At 35.3% G+C, this 19,168-nt stretch overlaps 1 protein-coding gene across 1 annotated transcript in view; it reads left to right on the top strand.

The window, feature by feature from the left end:
- The first annotated feature begins 307 nt into the window (after positions 1-307).
- Positions 308-19,168, top strand: part of LOC127790506 (telomere repeat-binding factor 4-like) — a 43,961-nt gene continuing 25,100 nt past the window's right edge. Inside the window, exons 1-2 of the mRNA XM_052320049.1 lie at positions 308-457; positions 13,653-13,843. Of these exons, the coding sequence (XP_052176009.1) occupies positions 308-457; positions 13,653-13,843 (341 nt within the window). The remainder of the gene's footprint in view (positions 458-13,652; positions 13,844-19,168) is intronic.

Here is a 19,168-nt window from a genome sequence, read left to right as displayed (position 1 = left end):
CTAGATGTTTTTTTTTTCTTTATCTCATTTTCAAATATAATTGTTACGCCGCATTTAAATTTTAAAACATTCATTAATGTAACGTAACGTAACATAATGTAACGTATTTTTCATTTTTATATATTAATTAAATGCATAGAATGTAGGGTAAGCGGATGGTGGGAAAAATTCCCAATTAGGGGATGAAAATTCTGCATCTGTAGCGAAAGCAATAGATTAGAGCAGAAGGAGAAGGAGAAATAGAGACATAGAGAGATAGAGGATGAAGGGCAACAACGAAATTGAGGAGAGAAAAAGTGGTGGTGGGATGGGGATTCAGAAGCAGAAATGGATGACAGAGGAGGAAGAAACCCTAAAAGCAGGAGTGGCTAAGTATGGCGCAGGCAAGTGGAAGCACATCCTCACCGACCCTGAATTTGCTCCTTTTCTTACTCATCGTTCAAACATTGACCTCAAGGTTCCTTTTTTCCTCACATTTTTTATTTTTCTTTTATGTTATCCTTGATTTTCTATTTCTCTGTTCTCTTATTTCACGATTCCCTTATCTTTTTTAGATGACCACTAAATTTGTAGGAAAATCATAGATAATAAACTAATTCTTAAAGTAGTTGGTAAAAGGAACAGAAAAAATAGATGAAACAATTCATAGAGTGGATGCTAAATATATTTTGATTGAAACTAATAGGTGAATGGACCAAAGCATGAATTTTCATATAATTGTTAGATATGTATTTGATTTACTAACAATATTTGATCCAATTATTGATTATTGTAGATACTCATGGATGAATATGTGTGGAAGTTGGTTGGTAGGACCTCTAAGAAGTGATAATGGGAATCATAATATCTTTTATGGTTGAATACACGGGAAAAGAAATATATTAGTCACTAGACAGGATATGATATATAGTTGACAACTCTTGGATAAAAGAGTGAGAGGCTATAATCCTCTTTTGAGTGGTGAAACCCTCTTTATATGGGGTACCTAGCCTTAGAGGCTAAACATTTTGTGAATGACACTTAGTATTTGGACATTACTTGTGGGATAGGCTGATTTTCTTCCTTTACCGAGTAGAATGAAGCATCAACCTCCAATTCCAAAAAGGTGTTAGTGGATTTGACTTGATGTAGATATGTGGTTGCTTTAGGTACTAGTTGGGCTCTACAAAAGGTAAGGTGATAATTCATGTACACGGTTTTGCTCTCAGTGACTAGTTAAGGTGAAAGTCTTAGAATGATGACTACCTTGACAAAGTCGTAATTCTAGCTTCCATATATAAAGTACTTAGGCTCTATGGAGAATATGTTAATTTTAAAGCACATTTGGTTTGAGGGAGGTTTGGGTGGGGGAGGGTGAGGCCTTAGGCTCAACTAATAGGGATTTTGAGCATAAGGCTTGCTCCCAAAAATGGGTTTGTTCCACACATACTTAAGTACATGACCTCAAGGAAGGCGTGTTTTAATGAAGGCAGCTTGCATGGACAGTTGATGGATGCCCCTTCATATTGTTTTTTGATTGCCTTATCTTTTCATGCAGAGTACTAATTTTGGATTAGGGCTTGACAGTGTGGATTGAGGCAAAGCCTATGTAGGCCCCTTAACTTCGAGAAAAATGGTGCCTTCTCATGAAGGGGGTCGTAGTGACCAGGCTCGGGCGACTGTTTACCAAAAACATAGGTCTCCACAAAGTCATAAGACCATGTATGGGGGTTGATGCCTGCCCAGTGCCAGAAGGTCAAGAAAGTTGGTGACCTAATGACAGGGGAGCCAGCAACCGAAGCCCTGGTGAACGGTGACGGTAATTATAACGGTCATGAGGTAACGAAATACCTTGTCAGGTAAGTTCCGACCCGCACGAAAGGCGTAACGATTTGGGCACTGTCTTGGAGAGAGGCTCGATGAAATAGACATGTCTGGGAAGATGATGTTGCCTATAACTCGCTAGATTTAACCTTACATTTGTATTAGGTGGATTTGTTTTGTGGACACAACTCTTATAACCATTTTAATTCAATCAAGTAGTTTTGTATTGAGTAAGGGTGTTAGCTTATAATCTCCCTATCTTTGAAAAGTATATGGTGCACAACAAGGGTAATTGGTTCTTGGACCCTAGAAATATTATTAAGCATGGGAAATATGAGTTGGACCCCTAGGTTTTAGCATAGTGGTAAGCCCTTAGTCCTGAAGGTTCTTAGTGGGGTCCAACTGAATGTTGAGACCTGGGGATGGGGTTGCAAACCCATAGTGTGGATAGGGATAAAAAGTTGCACCTATACCAACAGCTATAGCTTTTAACATGATGGTAAGTGCTCAGTCCTGAAGGTTCCTAATGGGGTCCAACTATATGAAAACTTTGCATGATGCTAATGTTTTTTAGCCATAGAGTTGTTAGAAACTAACAATTTTTAGTTTCATTATGTGGCTTAATACTATGATTTCTTATTAGGAACTAATAAGCTTTCTCACATCCTAGTGAAATAGGGTAAGTTTGGGATGATGTTAAAGGACATATGCCTTGAGTCCTTGACATTTTTGGGAATGTGAGATATCTATAGGCTTAAACTAACTCTTTTTGAGGGAGAGACTACTATAGTTGTGAAGACCTCTTTGGATAACGTGGAACAACCATTCCAAGGAAGGGAACTCGTTAAAGAGTTTAACTGCTCCTCCAAGTAAAAAAGTTTTTTAGAGTGGATCTATCACTGGTCGTAGGATATGACTCAAAAGATCCAATACAAAGCTTTGATGGCCTAGGATTAAGGAGCCACTATCACTTATCAACATCTGTTTGGGCTAAGCTTTATAGAGACACGATTAAGGATATACTCCCTTTCCTATGGCTATTGGTTCATGGTAATTCTTTACCTCTTATACCTATGTTTTTCAAGATAGTTTACTATGGGCTCATCTTTTACAGGGATGGTCGTGTACAACATCTTGTTACTCTAGATCTTTTTTATGGGACATTCCCTTTTATAGCACCAACATTATCACTAGTTCACTTTCAAATGGTGGTGCCACAATGGTAATGTGGACGCCTTTAAGCCATACCCTTAGAGTAATCCTTGTGAATAGTTGGTTCACTGTAGGCTATCTTTTAGTTAGGTTCGTTGGGATTCTTAGTTCTTTTCTATTTTCTTATCCCTTTATTCTGTGAGAAACTTTCTATAACTCACTCCATCCCTTATCTACTTCTTTCTACTCGTGCGTAAAATGATTTTTTTGGTAGATTGATAGCCCTTAGTTCCCCATTTTTCAAAGATTATTGATTTATTATGTTATAAGAACCTTCAACGATGTCACCAAAAGAAAAGGATTTTGCTACAACAGATCCTAATCTGTCTTTCCCCTTTACGACATAGGGTACCTAGCCCAACGTCCCTATTTGTTCCAAAAAGTGATCAAGATTTTGATGTCTTCCTAGAAGTGATGTTCTAGGACCTATGATCCTACCAAGTGTTCCATAGTTAGTCAGATATCCCTATGGTGCAGGAGAAGCAAAGGTACAACTCTAATACCCCAACAATGTACTCATTTTCAGATAAAGACCTGAACAACAAAACCTGTCATTAACGGGATGGTACTGACTTTCATACAAGTGTTTCATGGCTGAACGAAACCTTTGTTTTGTGTTGCTGAGACATGTGCCTAAGGAGAAAGGATTTGCAAATGAAGTGAGCCGAGGAGCTGAGTAACGTGCTAGCGCTACTAATTGAGGAGAGCTGGGAAGAAGGAAAAGAGGCTCCTAGCTAAAGGTAGCTTGTCTCACCCAGGAGGTGGGAATAGTTGAGAACAAAGTGGCCAACGGGTGTAGGTGCTTGAGCACATTAAGAAAAAAACTAGTGATTGGTGTCTTTCAACATTCCCGCGTTACTCACCTGTTCACCATTGGAAACACCACTTTCTGTTCAACTTGCATGTGTTAAGCATGCCACTAGTGCATCCCTGTAGTAACCGAATTAATTGGGTTGTGCCCATTCCAATTCAAAATGACAAAAGAATCGGGCGGCTGGTGTACACGTTACTGGATCCCGGAAGAGTTAATATCTCCATTAGCTGAACCCTTTCTTACCCTGCCTTTGGACTTGTATTTTGTTTGTGCTCAATCAACAAAGACCTTCCTGACATATGTTGCAATGTCTTCAATAACATGCTCTTACTTCATTTTTCCCTTAATAAGTCATCAAATTTGGTGCATTTTGATCCCCAGTTGCTATGGGGAACAAAGGATGAAGTACAATCAATCCCTCCATTTAAGTGGGTCTTGCTTCTCCTTGTTCCTAACTTTTTCCCTAGTAGTTTCGCAATGTTTGGCACTTTCCATACTTCATGGGTGCTACATCAACAAATTCTCTCATGATCAAGTTACAACCTAAGACCTATGACCATATTATGTTAACTGTTTGTATTTCGTTTGAAATTGAAGATGGTCCAAAGGTTGTCCGCAAGGGAGTTATTAAGGTAATTGATCACTTAAGCCTATGTCTTTACTCTTTTGTCTTTACTCTAATGTGACATCACTAGCTTGACCAAGTTAAGCTTTTACACCTAAAATTAGATTATCATTAACCTAATTAATCGGTCATTAACCTAAAGGAATTGGAGCACTTTTTGATGGAGTAACTCTTATTAATGACCTAGTTATTCATTGGATGCTCAACCAATCAAATGCAACCAAGGTGTTTTGGGAAACTTAATAATAGGGTCAAACATTCAGGACAACTTTGAGTACTCCTTAGATAGCCATGTGCATGGTATACGCAAAAGGAATACTTTGTGATTCCTTAAGCTTCTTGAGTAGAAGGGACCTTCAGTTAGAAGAGATTTTGGAGCATTTATGTTTTTATGTGCTTAAGTTACCCCCATAGTTGAGGTGAAAAGTAATTTGAGGATATAACAATACCCTGTTTTTGTCTTCCACTAAGAGCCAATCAATAGATGTTAGAGATTTCTTAGTTTTTTTTTTTTTTTGTTGATAAATAAGCATGATGCCTATATAAAAGGTAGAAGAGTATCAAAAAATGGCCAAACTTAAACCAAAGCAACAATAGGAGCTATAATGTCCAAAACTAGGCATCACATCACTATTTATGAATTGCATAGTGACAAATTGTTAGCTTTGTGAAAACAATGGCACCTCACATCCAAGAAGGGGGTGAATTGGGTGTTTTAAAAATTGAGTTGAGATTTACAAATTTTTACTTAAAAAGAGGTTTTAGTACAATAGAACAGTAAATGTAAAATGATGTTTGCAAAGCTTAAAAAATCTAAAGTAAGAATGAAATCAACACAAGTGATTTATAGTGGTTTGTCTTAACCGATTTACTCCACTACCTTAACTTCTAACTAAGAATTTTCAAATTTACTAAAAGCTCATACTTGAACTCATGTAGGCCCTTTACCAATCAACTAACTAATATACAACTTCTTATTTACACCAAGTAAGCCCTCTAGCAATACCGTTAGGCAATGTACAAAAGCAATTACAATGAGATGAATTGAAAAGTATAAACTCTTAGTTACAATGTCTCTGAAATAAAGATACAAAGGCTAAAACAGAATAATACAAATGATATCTATAACATTTTGAGAGAAAGTGAAAGTATAAGCACTAATGAAAAGAATGAATACAATTGTAAGCTTTTATCACTTCATTTTCATTCATTAGCCTTTCTAGTGCATCATTGGGCTGGTATTTATAGGGTTCTCTCGAGCATTGAAGACTATTAGTCTTTAAGAGCCATTGGAGACTCTTAAAGCCTACATAAACTAGCCATTAAAACATGTCAATGAAGGAAACAATTGACAGTTTTACCAAATTGGTCGATAATTTTCTTCAAGAAATTTAAAGCACACAATGACTTTGGGCAAACAGTCGATTCTCTTATAAAAGTGGTGGACTTTTTTGACAAACAGTCAGCAATTTGAAGCAACAAGTTGGCATTTTTGAGAAAAAGTCGACACTATTCTATCAATGTCGACAAAAATTGAACTTAAATCAAACCAATAGAGTATGAAAATTTCTTGTTGATAGGTCTCAAGCATTGTCGACTATTTTTGGCCAAAGGCTAAAAACGATTGACAATTTCCTTAAGGAAGTCAATAGTTTTGACTTTTTTAAACAGCCTAGACAACTAAGGCACAAAACGATCGATAGATGGATTTGAAAGGGTCGACAATTTTTCCTTGAAATTTAAAAAAAGAGGTTAAGAAAAATGTTAAAACAAATTTTTAACAAAACTCATATATTCATTCATTTGATTAATACTTATTGAATGGCAAAAAGATATTTTTCAAGAGATTGACACTAAGGAGTTTATATGATTTGACAAAATGATTGAAACAATATCCTTAAGTAATAAACAAATTTTTCATTTTCAATTTTCTAGAATATATACTTTATTTTCATCCTGAAAATGAAGATGATATGAAAATATTTTTCATCATAAAAAACAAATATTTTCATTATGAATTTTTTGTCAAAGATACTCAACATGATGATTTTCATTAATAATTAATCATCAAGTTTTTATCATTAAAATAATATCAAAAGCAAAATAATTTTGACACAGGATTTTATATTGATTCTTTGGCATCAATGGAATACATAAAAGCTTTGAACAACAATTTTATCAAAACCATTTTAGATATTTTACAAATTAATTTTACAAATCATTTTCAAATTTCAAAGAAGTTTTTCATTATCAAAACATTTTATCAAAAGCAAAACAACATGGACAAATAAAAGGAAAATCTATGGTCAATTGCAAAAATGACTTCCCTAACTAGAAAAAAACTCCCCACACTTCAAAATCTCTGTTATTTCTTTTATGCCATATGCACCAAACTACATAGTCGGTAGCTTATAGACAACTCTTCCTCCAAGAATGTAGAAAATCCAAGATGGATGTTGGTATCACCCATTGAACACCCAATAAAGAATAAATAGAACTCCATGTCTCCACGACCCTAGGATGAGTAGAGTAAAAGCTAGTTTACACACTCGCCTTACTTTCCTACATAAAGCACCAATCTAGGACTATTTGGCTATGCTTTAGTAGGTTGTCAAAGTAAGATAATAACATCAAGAATTGTTGTCCAAATATAAAAAGGGTACTTGATTGTCAAATTATTTTCTAAAGAAAGTCAAGTCTTTTTTTGTCACAAAAAATCTATGTAGTGGATAATAAAACCCCTCTTTTACATTAGGCACTGTTCCTTTCTTGCATTCCCCTTTAATAGTCAAGGGATGGTTACCCAATTGGTTAAAGAAATTTGTCATTGAGAGAATTTTCAATCCTGAAGATTGCATCTAAAGTGTGGGGACCATGCAATACCCTATTTGTTGAAAGTCAAAAAGGTGCAGCACCAAAATCAACCAGAAGAAAAAATTAAACAGCCATTTTTTTGACAAAGAAGAGTAGGTGCAGCCAAATTGACAAATAGAATTGGAGAACGTGTGCAGTAGCCCAAATGAAAGCAACAACCTTTCGAAATTGAAGCAACGTGCAACCATGGAAAATGCGTAAGGGAGGCCTATAAATTAGCCTCCCCAACTCATTTGTTAAGCATCCCATATCTTATTGTTAGAGAGAAAAATAGAGTTAGAAATACTTATAGTGTTTTCTCCTATTTTTAGGTGAGATTGTTGTTGTTATCTCCTTGTGATTTAGAGAGAAAGTTATAACTCTTATTATTTTTCATAGTGAATTCTTTTATCCTCGCCCGTGGATTTTATCCTAATTTGTTTGGGGGGGGTTTTTCATATAAAATCTGTGTCTAATTTTCTTTATTATTATTTTTCTTAAATTATTAGTTACGATCCTACTCTAATTCGATGTTATTTTACAACAAGTGGTATTAGAGCCTATATTAGAGTGTTTATATATCTACTTATCGTATGCTTTGTGATTGCCATTATAAAAGTGGATCCTCCATATTAGAAAACAAGTTAGATTATTAATCACTCTTTTGGAAGGTACTGGGTACTATTCATGTATACAGTTACTATTCACATGAAATGGTGGGAGCTAATTTTGTGCTCAAAGTAGTTCGTGATAGAAGCAATGGCTATAAAATTTGAGATTGAAAAGTTCAACTAGAGGAAGTTCTTACTATGGAAATTGAATATGAAGGCTATATTGAGAAAAGATAATTGTCTGGCAGCCATCAACGATAGGCCAAGGGACTTCACAGATAATGATAAGTGGAATAAGATGGACAAGAATGTTGTTGCAAATCTTCATCTAGCACTAGCAGATGAGATATTGTCTAGCATAGAAGAGAAGAAAACAACAAAGAATATTTAGGATCATCTTACAAAATTGTATGAGGCCAAATCACTTTACAACAAAATTTTTCTCAAGAGGAAATTGTACACTCTACAAATGTCAGAATCTACTTTGGTGATAGAGCATATCAACACCTTGAATACTCTATTTTCTTAACTCACATCATTGGGTTATAAAATAGAGACAAATGGACGTGTTGAACTTCTACTTCAAAGTTTACCAAATTCATATGATCATCTCATCATCAACTTAACAAACAATTCCATCATGGAAATCCTAGTCTTCGATGATATCGTAGCTACTATTTTGGAAGAAGAAAATTGGCGTAAAAAAACAAGGAAGACAGGTTGGCCAGTTTGCAACAAGCGGAGGCATTGGCGATGATGAGAGGGAGATCAGCGGAACGTGGCTCAAATGGGAGCCAAAATCACGATAGATCAAAATCAAGAAGTAAGAAGAACTTGAAGTGCTACCACTATGACAAAAAGGGTCACCTGAAGAAGGATTGCTGGAATTTGAATAAGAAAAATTCCAATCCTTAAGGAAATGTAGCATGTACCTTAGGTGAAGGTAATGCACTATGTTGTGAAGCAGCGACGACTTATGAAGGCAGAAAAAGATTTGCTGATGTATGGTTCATTGACTTTGGAGCGACATTTCACATGACCTCTCAAAGAGAATGATTTCATCATTATGAACCTATCTCTGAAGGATCTGTGTACAACTATATTGATCATGCCTTAAAGATTGTTGGTATTAGAACCATAAAGTTGAAGTTCTATGATGGTACAATTCGCACCGTTTGAGAAGTGTGGCATGTAGAAAGCCTAAGGAAGAACTTGTTGTCTTTAGGACAATTGGATGAATTTGACTGCAAAATTGTGATTGAGAAAGGGATCATGAAAGTGATTCGAGGAGCACTTGTCCCAATGAAGGGAGAAAAAGTGACTGCAAGGTTATACATGTTGAAAGAAGAGACTTTGCTGGAAGGAGAAGCATTAGTTGCTTTAAGTAATCCAAGTGAAAGATCTATAACAGTGTGGCATAAGAAACTTGGACATATGTATAAATAAGGAATGAAAATCCTTGTGAAGCAAAATCTATTTCCGGGTCTCACAAATGTATCTTTACCCTTTTGTGAGCATTGTGTTACAAGTAAGCAGCACATGTTGAAGTTCAACACATCGAATTATAGAAGAAAAAAACTCTAGAATTGGTTAACTTTGATGTATGGCAAGCACTAGTTCCATCCCTGGGAGGAGCAAAGTATTTTGTGTCCTTCATAGATGATTATTCAAGAAGATGTTGGGTGTATCCTATCAAGAGGAAGGTAGATGTGTTTCCAGTCTTCAAAGTATACAAAGTGTGGGCGGAACTTGAATTTGGAAAGAAGATCAAGTGTTTGAGGTTAGATAATGAAGGAGAATATACCAGCAACGAGTTTACTGAATTTTGTAATTAGGAAGACATTAAAAGACAGTTTACTAGGGCATACACTCCTCAACAAAATGAAGTGACAGAACAAATGAACAAAACCTTGTTAGAAAGAACAAGAGTAATGTTAGGAATTGTAGGCTTAGAAAAGTTTTTCTGGGCAGAAACAGTTAATACTACTTGCTATGTGATAAATCAGGCCTCATTAACTACAATTGAGTTGATGACACTTATGGAGATGTGGACTGGGAAGAAAGTTGATTATTCAAATCTCCATATATTTGGAAGTTTAGTGTATGTGATATACAATACTTAAGAAATTATAAAGTTGGATCCAAAATCCAATAAATGCTTATTCTTAGGGTATGCTGATGGAGTGAAGGTGTATCGCTTGTGGGATCCCACTGCTCGCAAGGTTATAGTCAGCAGGGATGTTATTTTTGTAGAAGATAAACTATAGAGAAAAAAATGTGATGATAACATGGTAAAAAAAATTTAGAGACTGTAGTGGTACATGTAAGAAAGGAATCTGAACAAAAGGATTCTTCCGAAACAACACTAGAGCATGAGGAATAAGAACCAATTGTGTCTTAGGCACCAGAAATTCGTCAGTCAGGTTGCTTGATAAAACGACCAGGTTAGCACTCAGATTATGTTATGGAAAACAATGTTGCACATTGTCTTCTAATAGAGGATGGGGAGCTAATAACTCTTCAAGAAGCAATGATCAGTTCAGATGCATCTTAGTAGATGACACAATGCAGAAAGAAATTGAAGCTTTTCATAAGAACAAGACTTGGGAACTTGTGTCGTTACCACAAGGAAGAAAGCTTATTGGTAACCAATAGGTGTATAAGATCAAGCGAAATATCGATGATCAAGTGGAGAGGTATCCTGCAAGATTGGTGGTAAAAGGATATGCTTAGAAAGAAGGGATTGATTTTAATGAGATATTTTCTCTTGTTGTTTGAACTACTACAATTTGAGTAGTCCTGACAATGTGTGCTACATTTAACCTACATCTAGAGCAGTTAGATGTGAAGACTGTTTTTCTTCATGGAGATCTTAAAGAAGAAATATATATGCTCCAACCTGAGGGTTTTGAAGAAAAAGAAAAATAGAACTTGATTTGCAAGTTAAACAAATCTCTATACAGTCTCAAACAGGCGCTGAGATGTTAGTAAAAGAGATTTGATTCCTTCATCATGAGTCTTGGTTATAATAGATTTAATGTAGACCCTTGTGCATATTTCAAGAGATTTAGTAAAAGTGCTTACATTATTTTATTATTATATGTGGACGACATGTTAGTAGTATGGCCCAACAAAGATAGTATTAAAGGCACATTTGGCTACAGAGTTTGAAATGAAGGACTTTAGACTAGCAAATGAGATTATAGGGATGCAAATTCACCGAGACAGAAATAATAGAAAAATTTGGCTTTCTCATAAAAGTTATTTGAAAAAGGTCTTGCGGCACTTCAACATGCAAGATCGTAAGCCAATTTCTGCCCCACTTCTTGTTAATTTCAAGTTATCCTCCAGTATGAGTCCTAGTAGTGAAACGGAGATGATGGAGATGTTTCAAGTACCTTATGCATCAGTAGTGGGAAGTTTAACGTTCGCTATGATTTGTACAAGACCAAACATTGCACATGCAGTGGGAGTGGTTAGTCGGTATATGGGGAATCCTGGTAGAGAGTATTGGAATGCTGTGAAAAGGATCTTGAGATACATTAAAGGGACCACGGATGTTGTATTGTGTTATGGGGGATCCGACTTTATTGTCAAAGGGTATGTTGACTTAGATTATTAAGGTGATCATGACAAAAACAAATCCACTACAAGATATGTGTTTGCACTTGCTGGTAGAGTTGTAAGTTGGGTTTCAAAACTGTAGTCAGTTGTGGCCACGTCAACAATAGAAGCAGAATATGTAGAAGCTACACAAGTTAGTAAAGAAACAGTATGGTTAAAGATGGTATTGGAGGAACTCGGGCACGAACAAGAGAAGATTTCTTTATTCTGTGACAGTTAAAGTGCCTTGCATTTTGCAAGGAATCCAGCATTTCATTTAAAGACAAAGCACATTTGAGTTCAGTACTACTTCGTTCTTGAGAAAGTGGAAAACGGAACCGTGGATATGCAGAAAATTCATACAAAGGACAACTTAGCAGATTTCATGACAAATGTGGTTAATACTGACAAGTTTATTTGGTGTCGATCCTCTAGTAGTCTAGCAGAGATATAAGCAACAGGGAAAGGCAAGGAAGAAAGAATGATGACAAGATTGATTGATCCTTAATCAAATATTCAAGTAGGAGATTGTAGAAAGTCAAAAAGATGCAGCACCAAAATCAACAAGAAGAAAAAATTGGACAACTGCATGTCTGACAAAGAAGAGTAGGTGTAGCTAAATTGACAAACAGAATTGGAGAACTTGTGTAGTAGCTCAAATGTCAAGAAGCAACAGGAACGGAAATAAAAAAGCAGTAGCCATTTGAAATTGAAATAATGTGTAGCCATGGCAAACACATAAGAGAGGCCTATAAATTGGTCTCCCCAGCTTTTTTGTTAAGCATCCCATATCCAATTGTAAGAGAGAAAAATAGAGAGTTAGAAATATTCATACTGTTTTCTCCTATTTTCAAGTGAGATTGTTGTTATCTGTTTGTGATTTAGAGAGAAAGTTATAATTCTTATTATTTTTCATAGTGAATTCTTTTATCATTGCCCGTAAATTTTACCTTGATTTGTTTGGGAGTTTTTCACATAAAATTTGTGTGTCCAATTTTCTTCATTATTATTATTTTTCTCAAATTATTAGGTGCGGCCCTACTCTAATCCGATGTTATTTTACAACACTCTTAACTTCATAGGAAGAGAGAAACGGTCACTATTGTATTTTTTCCAGAACTGAAAAGTTACAGATCTGGAAACAACTACCAAAACCACTTATCCCCCGGATTGTGATCCTTGTAACATTACTCACACAATAATGGACAAAGTTGAAGAAATTCCTCCCTCCTCTTCCCCTTCTCCCTCCCTTCGTAGACCAACCCTATTAGAGCTACTGATCTAGTAGTAGATCAGTCCCTACGATACAATTACCATATTTACCTGCCACCTCCTTATGCCACAAACCATGTCTATCTCAAAGCACCAAGCTTTAACCCTATAAATGATGCTCGCATCTATAATAAAATTTAGTTCTCTCTCTCTCTCTCTCTGTATATTTTTTCTAATTATTTTTTTAAACTATAGCTAATAGGTAATTCACGCCTAATTTTCAAGATTATTTCGTTCGACTTAGAATTATTTATAGTAAAAAAATATTACGCCATATAAGTGAATTATTGTATATTTTAATCACCATGTTTGATAAACAATCTTTTTAATCAATTAACTTGTTTAGTTTTTGTTTTTGGAATTTCAAAAATAGACAACACTATCAAATAACATGTTCAGTTTTCATTTGCTTAACAAAAGTGGTGAATTCTAAACACAAAAATCTGAAAGCTAATTAAAATTGAACACCGACACTTGAAAATTGACAATGAATGAAGCCTGATATTCTTGCAGTAAAAAGCTATTCTTTGAGTTTCTCAAATGTTTTCCAGATCATCATAAAGTCAACGTTATTGATAGAACTCAGTTTGTTTTATTATTGATTTAATGTCTTAAAGCTCTATCTGATTCATTATGATGCGTTTAATAGCATGCAGTTATGTCTGCTTTGTTTAACAGTGTTAAATTAGTGTGCGTATTGCTAAGCAATATCTGTGTTTTATATGCCTTGCTCTTACTGATCTTAATTAAATTGAAATAACCAATAGTACTTTTCTCAATTGAAATATGGTCTCTCTTACATGAATTCAGTTGAAAAGCACGTTAATTACTCTTTTCTCATATTCAACTGCACGATCAGGACAAATGGCGGAACATGAGCTATAATACAGCAGGTTCTAGAGGAAAGAAAAATATTCCTAGAGCAAAAGCTACAGCCACAAGCCGACGTGCAAGCGGTCAAAGTTCAGCTTCTGCTCTTTCATTTACTGATGACGACATGACTGATTATCCTTCTAAGAGCCCACATGATGCAAGAATTAATGCTCCCCGGTGCGTTTTTTTCTCAGTGCTACGTACTTCGTGTTTATAAACTCATGGTGTCTTACTTACAAATTCATAAAATCTGCTTTGACTGGCGTTGATTCTGCTCCTTCCGCTCATTCTTTTTTGTTGTGTTTTATTTATTTTTATTTCTTTTTTTTGTTATTCACCACACAGGAGTAACAGGAAAAGGCAAGTAGTGATATAAGACTAGGAACTATAGTAACCCAGCTAAATAGAAACGCTGGCTTTTGGAAACAAAAATAGAGGCTCTAGGACACTTTAAAATGAAAACCCATTTATATCCAAAAGATAGTTTTACAGTAGTGAACAGGTTTATGCTTGTTGCGAATGGCATTCTGCATTTGATGTCAGTTTATCTTTTCTCATTTTTTTGCTTTCTTCAGGTCTTTAACTATGCTCCTTGTCCTTGCCAAGTGTCTTCTTTTGGTTCAAGTCATGATATTGGGTCTTCATATTGGTTTTATAGTAAATCCTAGTAAATGGGATTAGACCACTGCTAATATAGATTTGTAACCATTAAATTAAATGAGATGGTAGACACATTAAATATTTTATTTTATATTGAAACTTATAACATGAGGATGGGTATTAAAAGACTTAGGCTGCTTCCCTGTAAGGAGACTCCAGTTTACAATCCTATTAATTAAGTTACCCATCCACAGAAAAAAGCACCAAGAAAAATAAGACCAACTTAGTCTTTATGGGGTAAGGAGACTCCAGTTTACAATCCTATTAATTAAATTCATTTTCAATTTTCTGTTTTGATAGTCTACTTTTAAAAAATTGAAAACGCGTTTTCTTTGTTATTTTAAAAAACTATTCCTCAAAATAGAAAAATAGAAAATGTGTTCTTTTTGAAATTTTGAAAATAAGTTTTTAATTATATTTTATTCAATAAATTTGATTATTCAATAAATTAAAAATATTTAATGTTAATATATTATTAAAAAATATATGCATTTTAAAATTAATGAATTTTATAATATTTTTTTCCATTACAATAATAAAATATGAATAAATAAATAAATAAATGTGTTTTGAATTTTAAGTTTGTTTTGGTTGAAAACACTTAAAACAACTTTTGTTGTTTTGAGTTTTCTTTATAATTTTTGTTTTGTTTTCAAAAATACATTTTTAAAAACAGTAAAGAGAACGCATTTTCATTATTTTAGAAAATCAAAAACTAAAAATGACTTGAAAACAGTAAAGAGAACACAATATTAATGTTTGAGTTAGTCGCCTTTGTGGAAACTTCAAAGGAAGCGTGGGATTTACTTCAAAAAGTCTAGTTTGAGACATTGTGCCAAGAAATTTTAGAGTCAATGTCCAATTATTTTTGACGAGTAATTCGAATTATACATCAAATGGGGAGAAATATAAAAAATGTCATTGATGTACAAGTTATGGAAAAAATTTTGAAGTCATTAGAGTCAAAATATAGATTGGTGCTAGAAGAATCAAATGATTTGGAGCAAATGACTATGGCTAAGGAGAGATTGAAGGAGGATGAAAAGCCCTTTTACAAGTATTGCAAAAAAAAAGGTTGACAATACAAGGAAAGAGATGTGAGTCAAATAGAGGAGGTTCTCAAAAAGGAAGAGGATATGGCCAAAAGGAAGAGATGGTCTATATCTAAACAAGAATATCTACACAAGAACAAGACAACGAATGTGAGACTAAAAAATCATCTAATCAAAGAGGACAAGGTTGCAGTAAAGGATGAGGTTGTGAACACAATTCAAATTGGAGGTACAATAAATTTGAGATATAGTGCTTTACTTGTAACAAATTTGACCCCAATTGCATTGGAGTGTTAGTCCAAAAAGAAAGAAGAGAACAAATTTTGTTAATAAGGAGGAAAAGAAAGATGATGGTGTCTTACTAATGACCTACAACAGTGCAAATACTAATGGTTCGAGTACTTGATATTTGGACATGAGTGCGTCATATCATATGTGTGGAATAAAGGAGTTCTATATTGAGCTTAACTTTTGGTAATTTGTCACAAGGGCTAGTAAAGGGAAACGACAAGATAGTTGAAGAATGGTGATCAAAGGTACATTATCTAGTAAAGGGAAAAGACAAGATAGTTGAAGAATGGTGATCAAAGGTACATTATCGATGTCTACTAGGTACATGATACAGGATAAGATACTAAGCATGGGAAAGTTTCTAGAAAGGGGATATAACATCTAAATGAGAGATTCTACTCTCTCGATGTGTGATAGTGTTGAAGGATAAAGAAGTTTTTCGAGCCAAGGAGTCTTTCAAGACAAGAAGACTTGTAGATAATTAGATAATTAGAGTTTAGTGTTTTATTTATTTGTTTTATCTTTTTGTTTTATCTCTTTGTTGTAAGTTTAAATAGTGTTGTAATCTAGTCATAGAAATAAGAAAATTTAGATAATAGGGATGTAATCTAGGAGAATTTTTAGGGTATCTCTTGTATAAATATTTTTGCTTATATCAATAAAATTATACGAGAATACCGCTTCCTTTCCTCCTTTTTTTCTACATAGTATCAGAGCCTCGTTAATAGGCTGATACAGTAAACCCTAGGGCCTTCATTGCTCTGTTCGAGTGCCTTCATTGCACCAGTGAGAAGAACCCTAAAAACCCTTTTTTTTCCTCTTATTACTGCTTTTGTCTAAGTCGGAACACCATTGTCCGACCACTATCTACCTTCACTGCCACTACCATCGAGTTTGCCGTCATCAGATCGGTTGACCACCGGAGACCCACCACCGACGAAGCCCTCACGCGCCCCCACACACCGTCGTCTAGCTCGCCTTCGACCTCACGCGCCGATGTGTCTGCCATCCTTTCGCTTCCGACTGCTCCAGATTGAACCTATGACATCTGTTTAGCCCATCCATGGTGTCTAAATTCTTGTGTTAAACGTGCTTTCATTGCACAAGGTTCCTGCCACACTGCCAATCTGCCTTGCTTTTCCGCCGCAGCTATTCTTCCCTATTCCTATTACTGCCAAACCATTATATTAATTAGATCAGAAACTCATGTGGCCGCTTTTGTGTTGTTTCTCCTTGGCAGCCATGTCAAAAACCTCGGACATACGCTCCTCCACTCCAACCATCACCACTGGGGAAGGAATTTGAATGGATCAGTCCTCATTTCCTGGTGACTTACCAACAGTTCATCAGTCCTATCGATTGGATGGTCGAAATTTCTTTCAATGGTCTCAGTTAATCAAGACTCTACTCAAAGGACGAGGGAAAGGCAGTCATCTCACCAATAATTCCCCAGCAGAAAAAGATCCTAGCTTTAATGTTTGGGATGTCGAAGATTCACGTATCATGAGGCTGTGGAGTGCGATGCAGCTTAAAATCAGCCGAAACTTTATGTTCCTCAGCATTACTTGGAGATTTGGGAGACTATTCAACAAACTTACTCAAAGGTCAAAGATGTCTCAGTGATCTTTGATGTTAATACAAAGATTAATGCTGCAAAACAAGGTCAATTGTTTATAATCGAGTATTACAATCTGATAAGAGGCCTATGGTTAGAGCTTGACCAATATCAAGCTATTAAGATGGTATGCAAAGAAGACACTGCCACCCTCTACAGAATCCTTGAAAGAGATCGGATATTGGAGTTCCTAGCAGGCCTAAATCCCGAGTTTGATTAGGTACGTATACAAGTTCTTGGTAAAGATAATTTATCTAATTTAAATGAGGTGTTTTCTATTATGAGGAGTGAAGAAAATATGAGAGGCGCTATTCTTAGTGGATCTAACATGGAAGGTCAACACTCCTATCTAATACTAAGGAAGGAGTAGGAGGGAAAACATGGAAACCACTAACAACGCGAACCAAGGCTTTTGAACCTGAAGGACAATGGTGCACTTACTGCAACAAGCCTCGGCACACCAGAGAGACATGCTTCAAGTTACACGGGAAGGAGGTGGTTCTCAGTCGAATTATGAGGACTCAAGGTAATCCAAAAAACTATCCACTAAGCTATCTTTCAAACAAGAAGCAAAAGAAAGAATCAGAAAAGGAAGAAATAACCAGTTTTGAAGCAGATCTCAACTAACTCAATGAAGAGGAGATAAATAGGTTGAAAGAGTTCCTAAAGATCATCCAAGATGGAGGTGCATCCTGCTCTATTGCACAGCAAGATAAACAAGTGTATTTTACTCCTTTTTTAGCCTCCAATACTAATAGGAATAACACGTGGATCTTGGATTCAAGAGCTACTGACCATGACACCCAATTTCCATGTTTTGGAGACCTATGAGCCTTTTGAAACAACCAAACGAATCACTATTGCCAATGGGACCTCCATTCCCATTAAAGGAAAAGGCGAAGTGAATTTTAACCCATATTTATCAATAAATCAGGTACTCTATGTACCAGATTTAACCATAAGCCTTATCTCCATAAAACAACTCACAAAAGATCTCAATTGCAATGTTATTTTCTCTCCATATGGGTGTAAATTTTAGGCCATGAACATGGGGAGTATGATTGGTGTGGCTAAAGAGCAACACAAGTTGTACATCCTACAAGGGAAGAGTTCTTTGCCTAAAGAAGACAACCTGCGGGTAGCCTACTCAACCCAAAATTCAGCATTTGATCAAGCTACAATTTGGCTTCACCATCTTCATCTAGGTCATCATCCTTTTAGTCTATTAAAGGGAATGTTCCTTACTTTATTTAAAACTCTTGATTCTAGCAACTTTCAATGTGATGTGTGTGTTATGGAAAAACATCATAGATCTTCTTATCCCATTAGCAATAAACTTTCATCAAAGCCATTTTCTTTAATTCATTCAGATGTTTGGGGTCTTTCAAAAATACCAAACTATTCAGGGGCAAAGTAATTTGTTTCTTTTATAGATGATTGCACTCGAATGTGTTGGATTTTTCTTTTAAAAGATAAGGCTAGCATTAAGATTGTTCTGCCCTATTTTTGCAAAATGATCCACACTCAATTTAGAACTCCAATTAAAAAATTTAGGACATATAATGCAAAGGATTATTTCAATGCTCACTTACATCATTTTTTCCAAAATGCGGGGATAATCCATGAATCTTCATGCATAGACACTCCACAACAAAATGAAGTGGCTGAAAGGAAGATGAGACATCTCCTTAATGTCACTTGAGCCTTTCTTCATTATCACAATATGCCAGAATATTTATGGAGGGAGGCTATTTTGACAGCCACTTATGTAATTAATAGGGTCCCATCCAAGGTTCTTAATAATCGAAGTCCATTCCAATGTCTAACTGATTTTTACTCGGACCTAAAGTTGCATTCTCCTTTGCCTCTCAAAGTTTTTGGATG

Source organism: Diospyros lotus, chromosome 14 (assembly GCF_014633365.1).
Source record: "Diospyros lotus cultivar Yz01 chromosome 14, ASM1463336v1, whole genome shotgun sequence".
Classification (NCBI taxonomy): domain Eukaryota; kingdom Viridiplantae; phylum Streptophyta; class Magnoliopsida; order Ericales; family Ebenaceae; genus Diospyros; species Diospyros lotus.
Note: the sequence above shows the minus strand (reverse complement) of the source record. Positions and strands in the feature narration are given on the sequence as shown.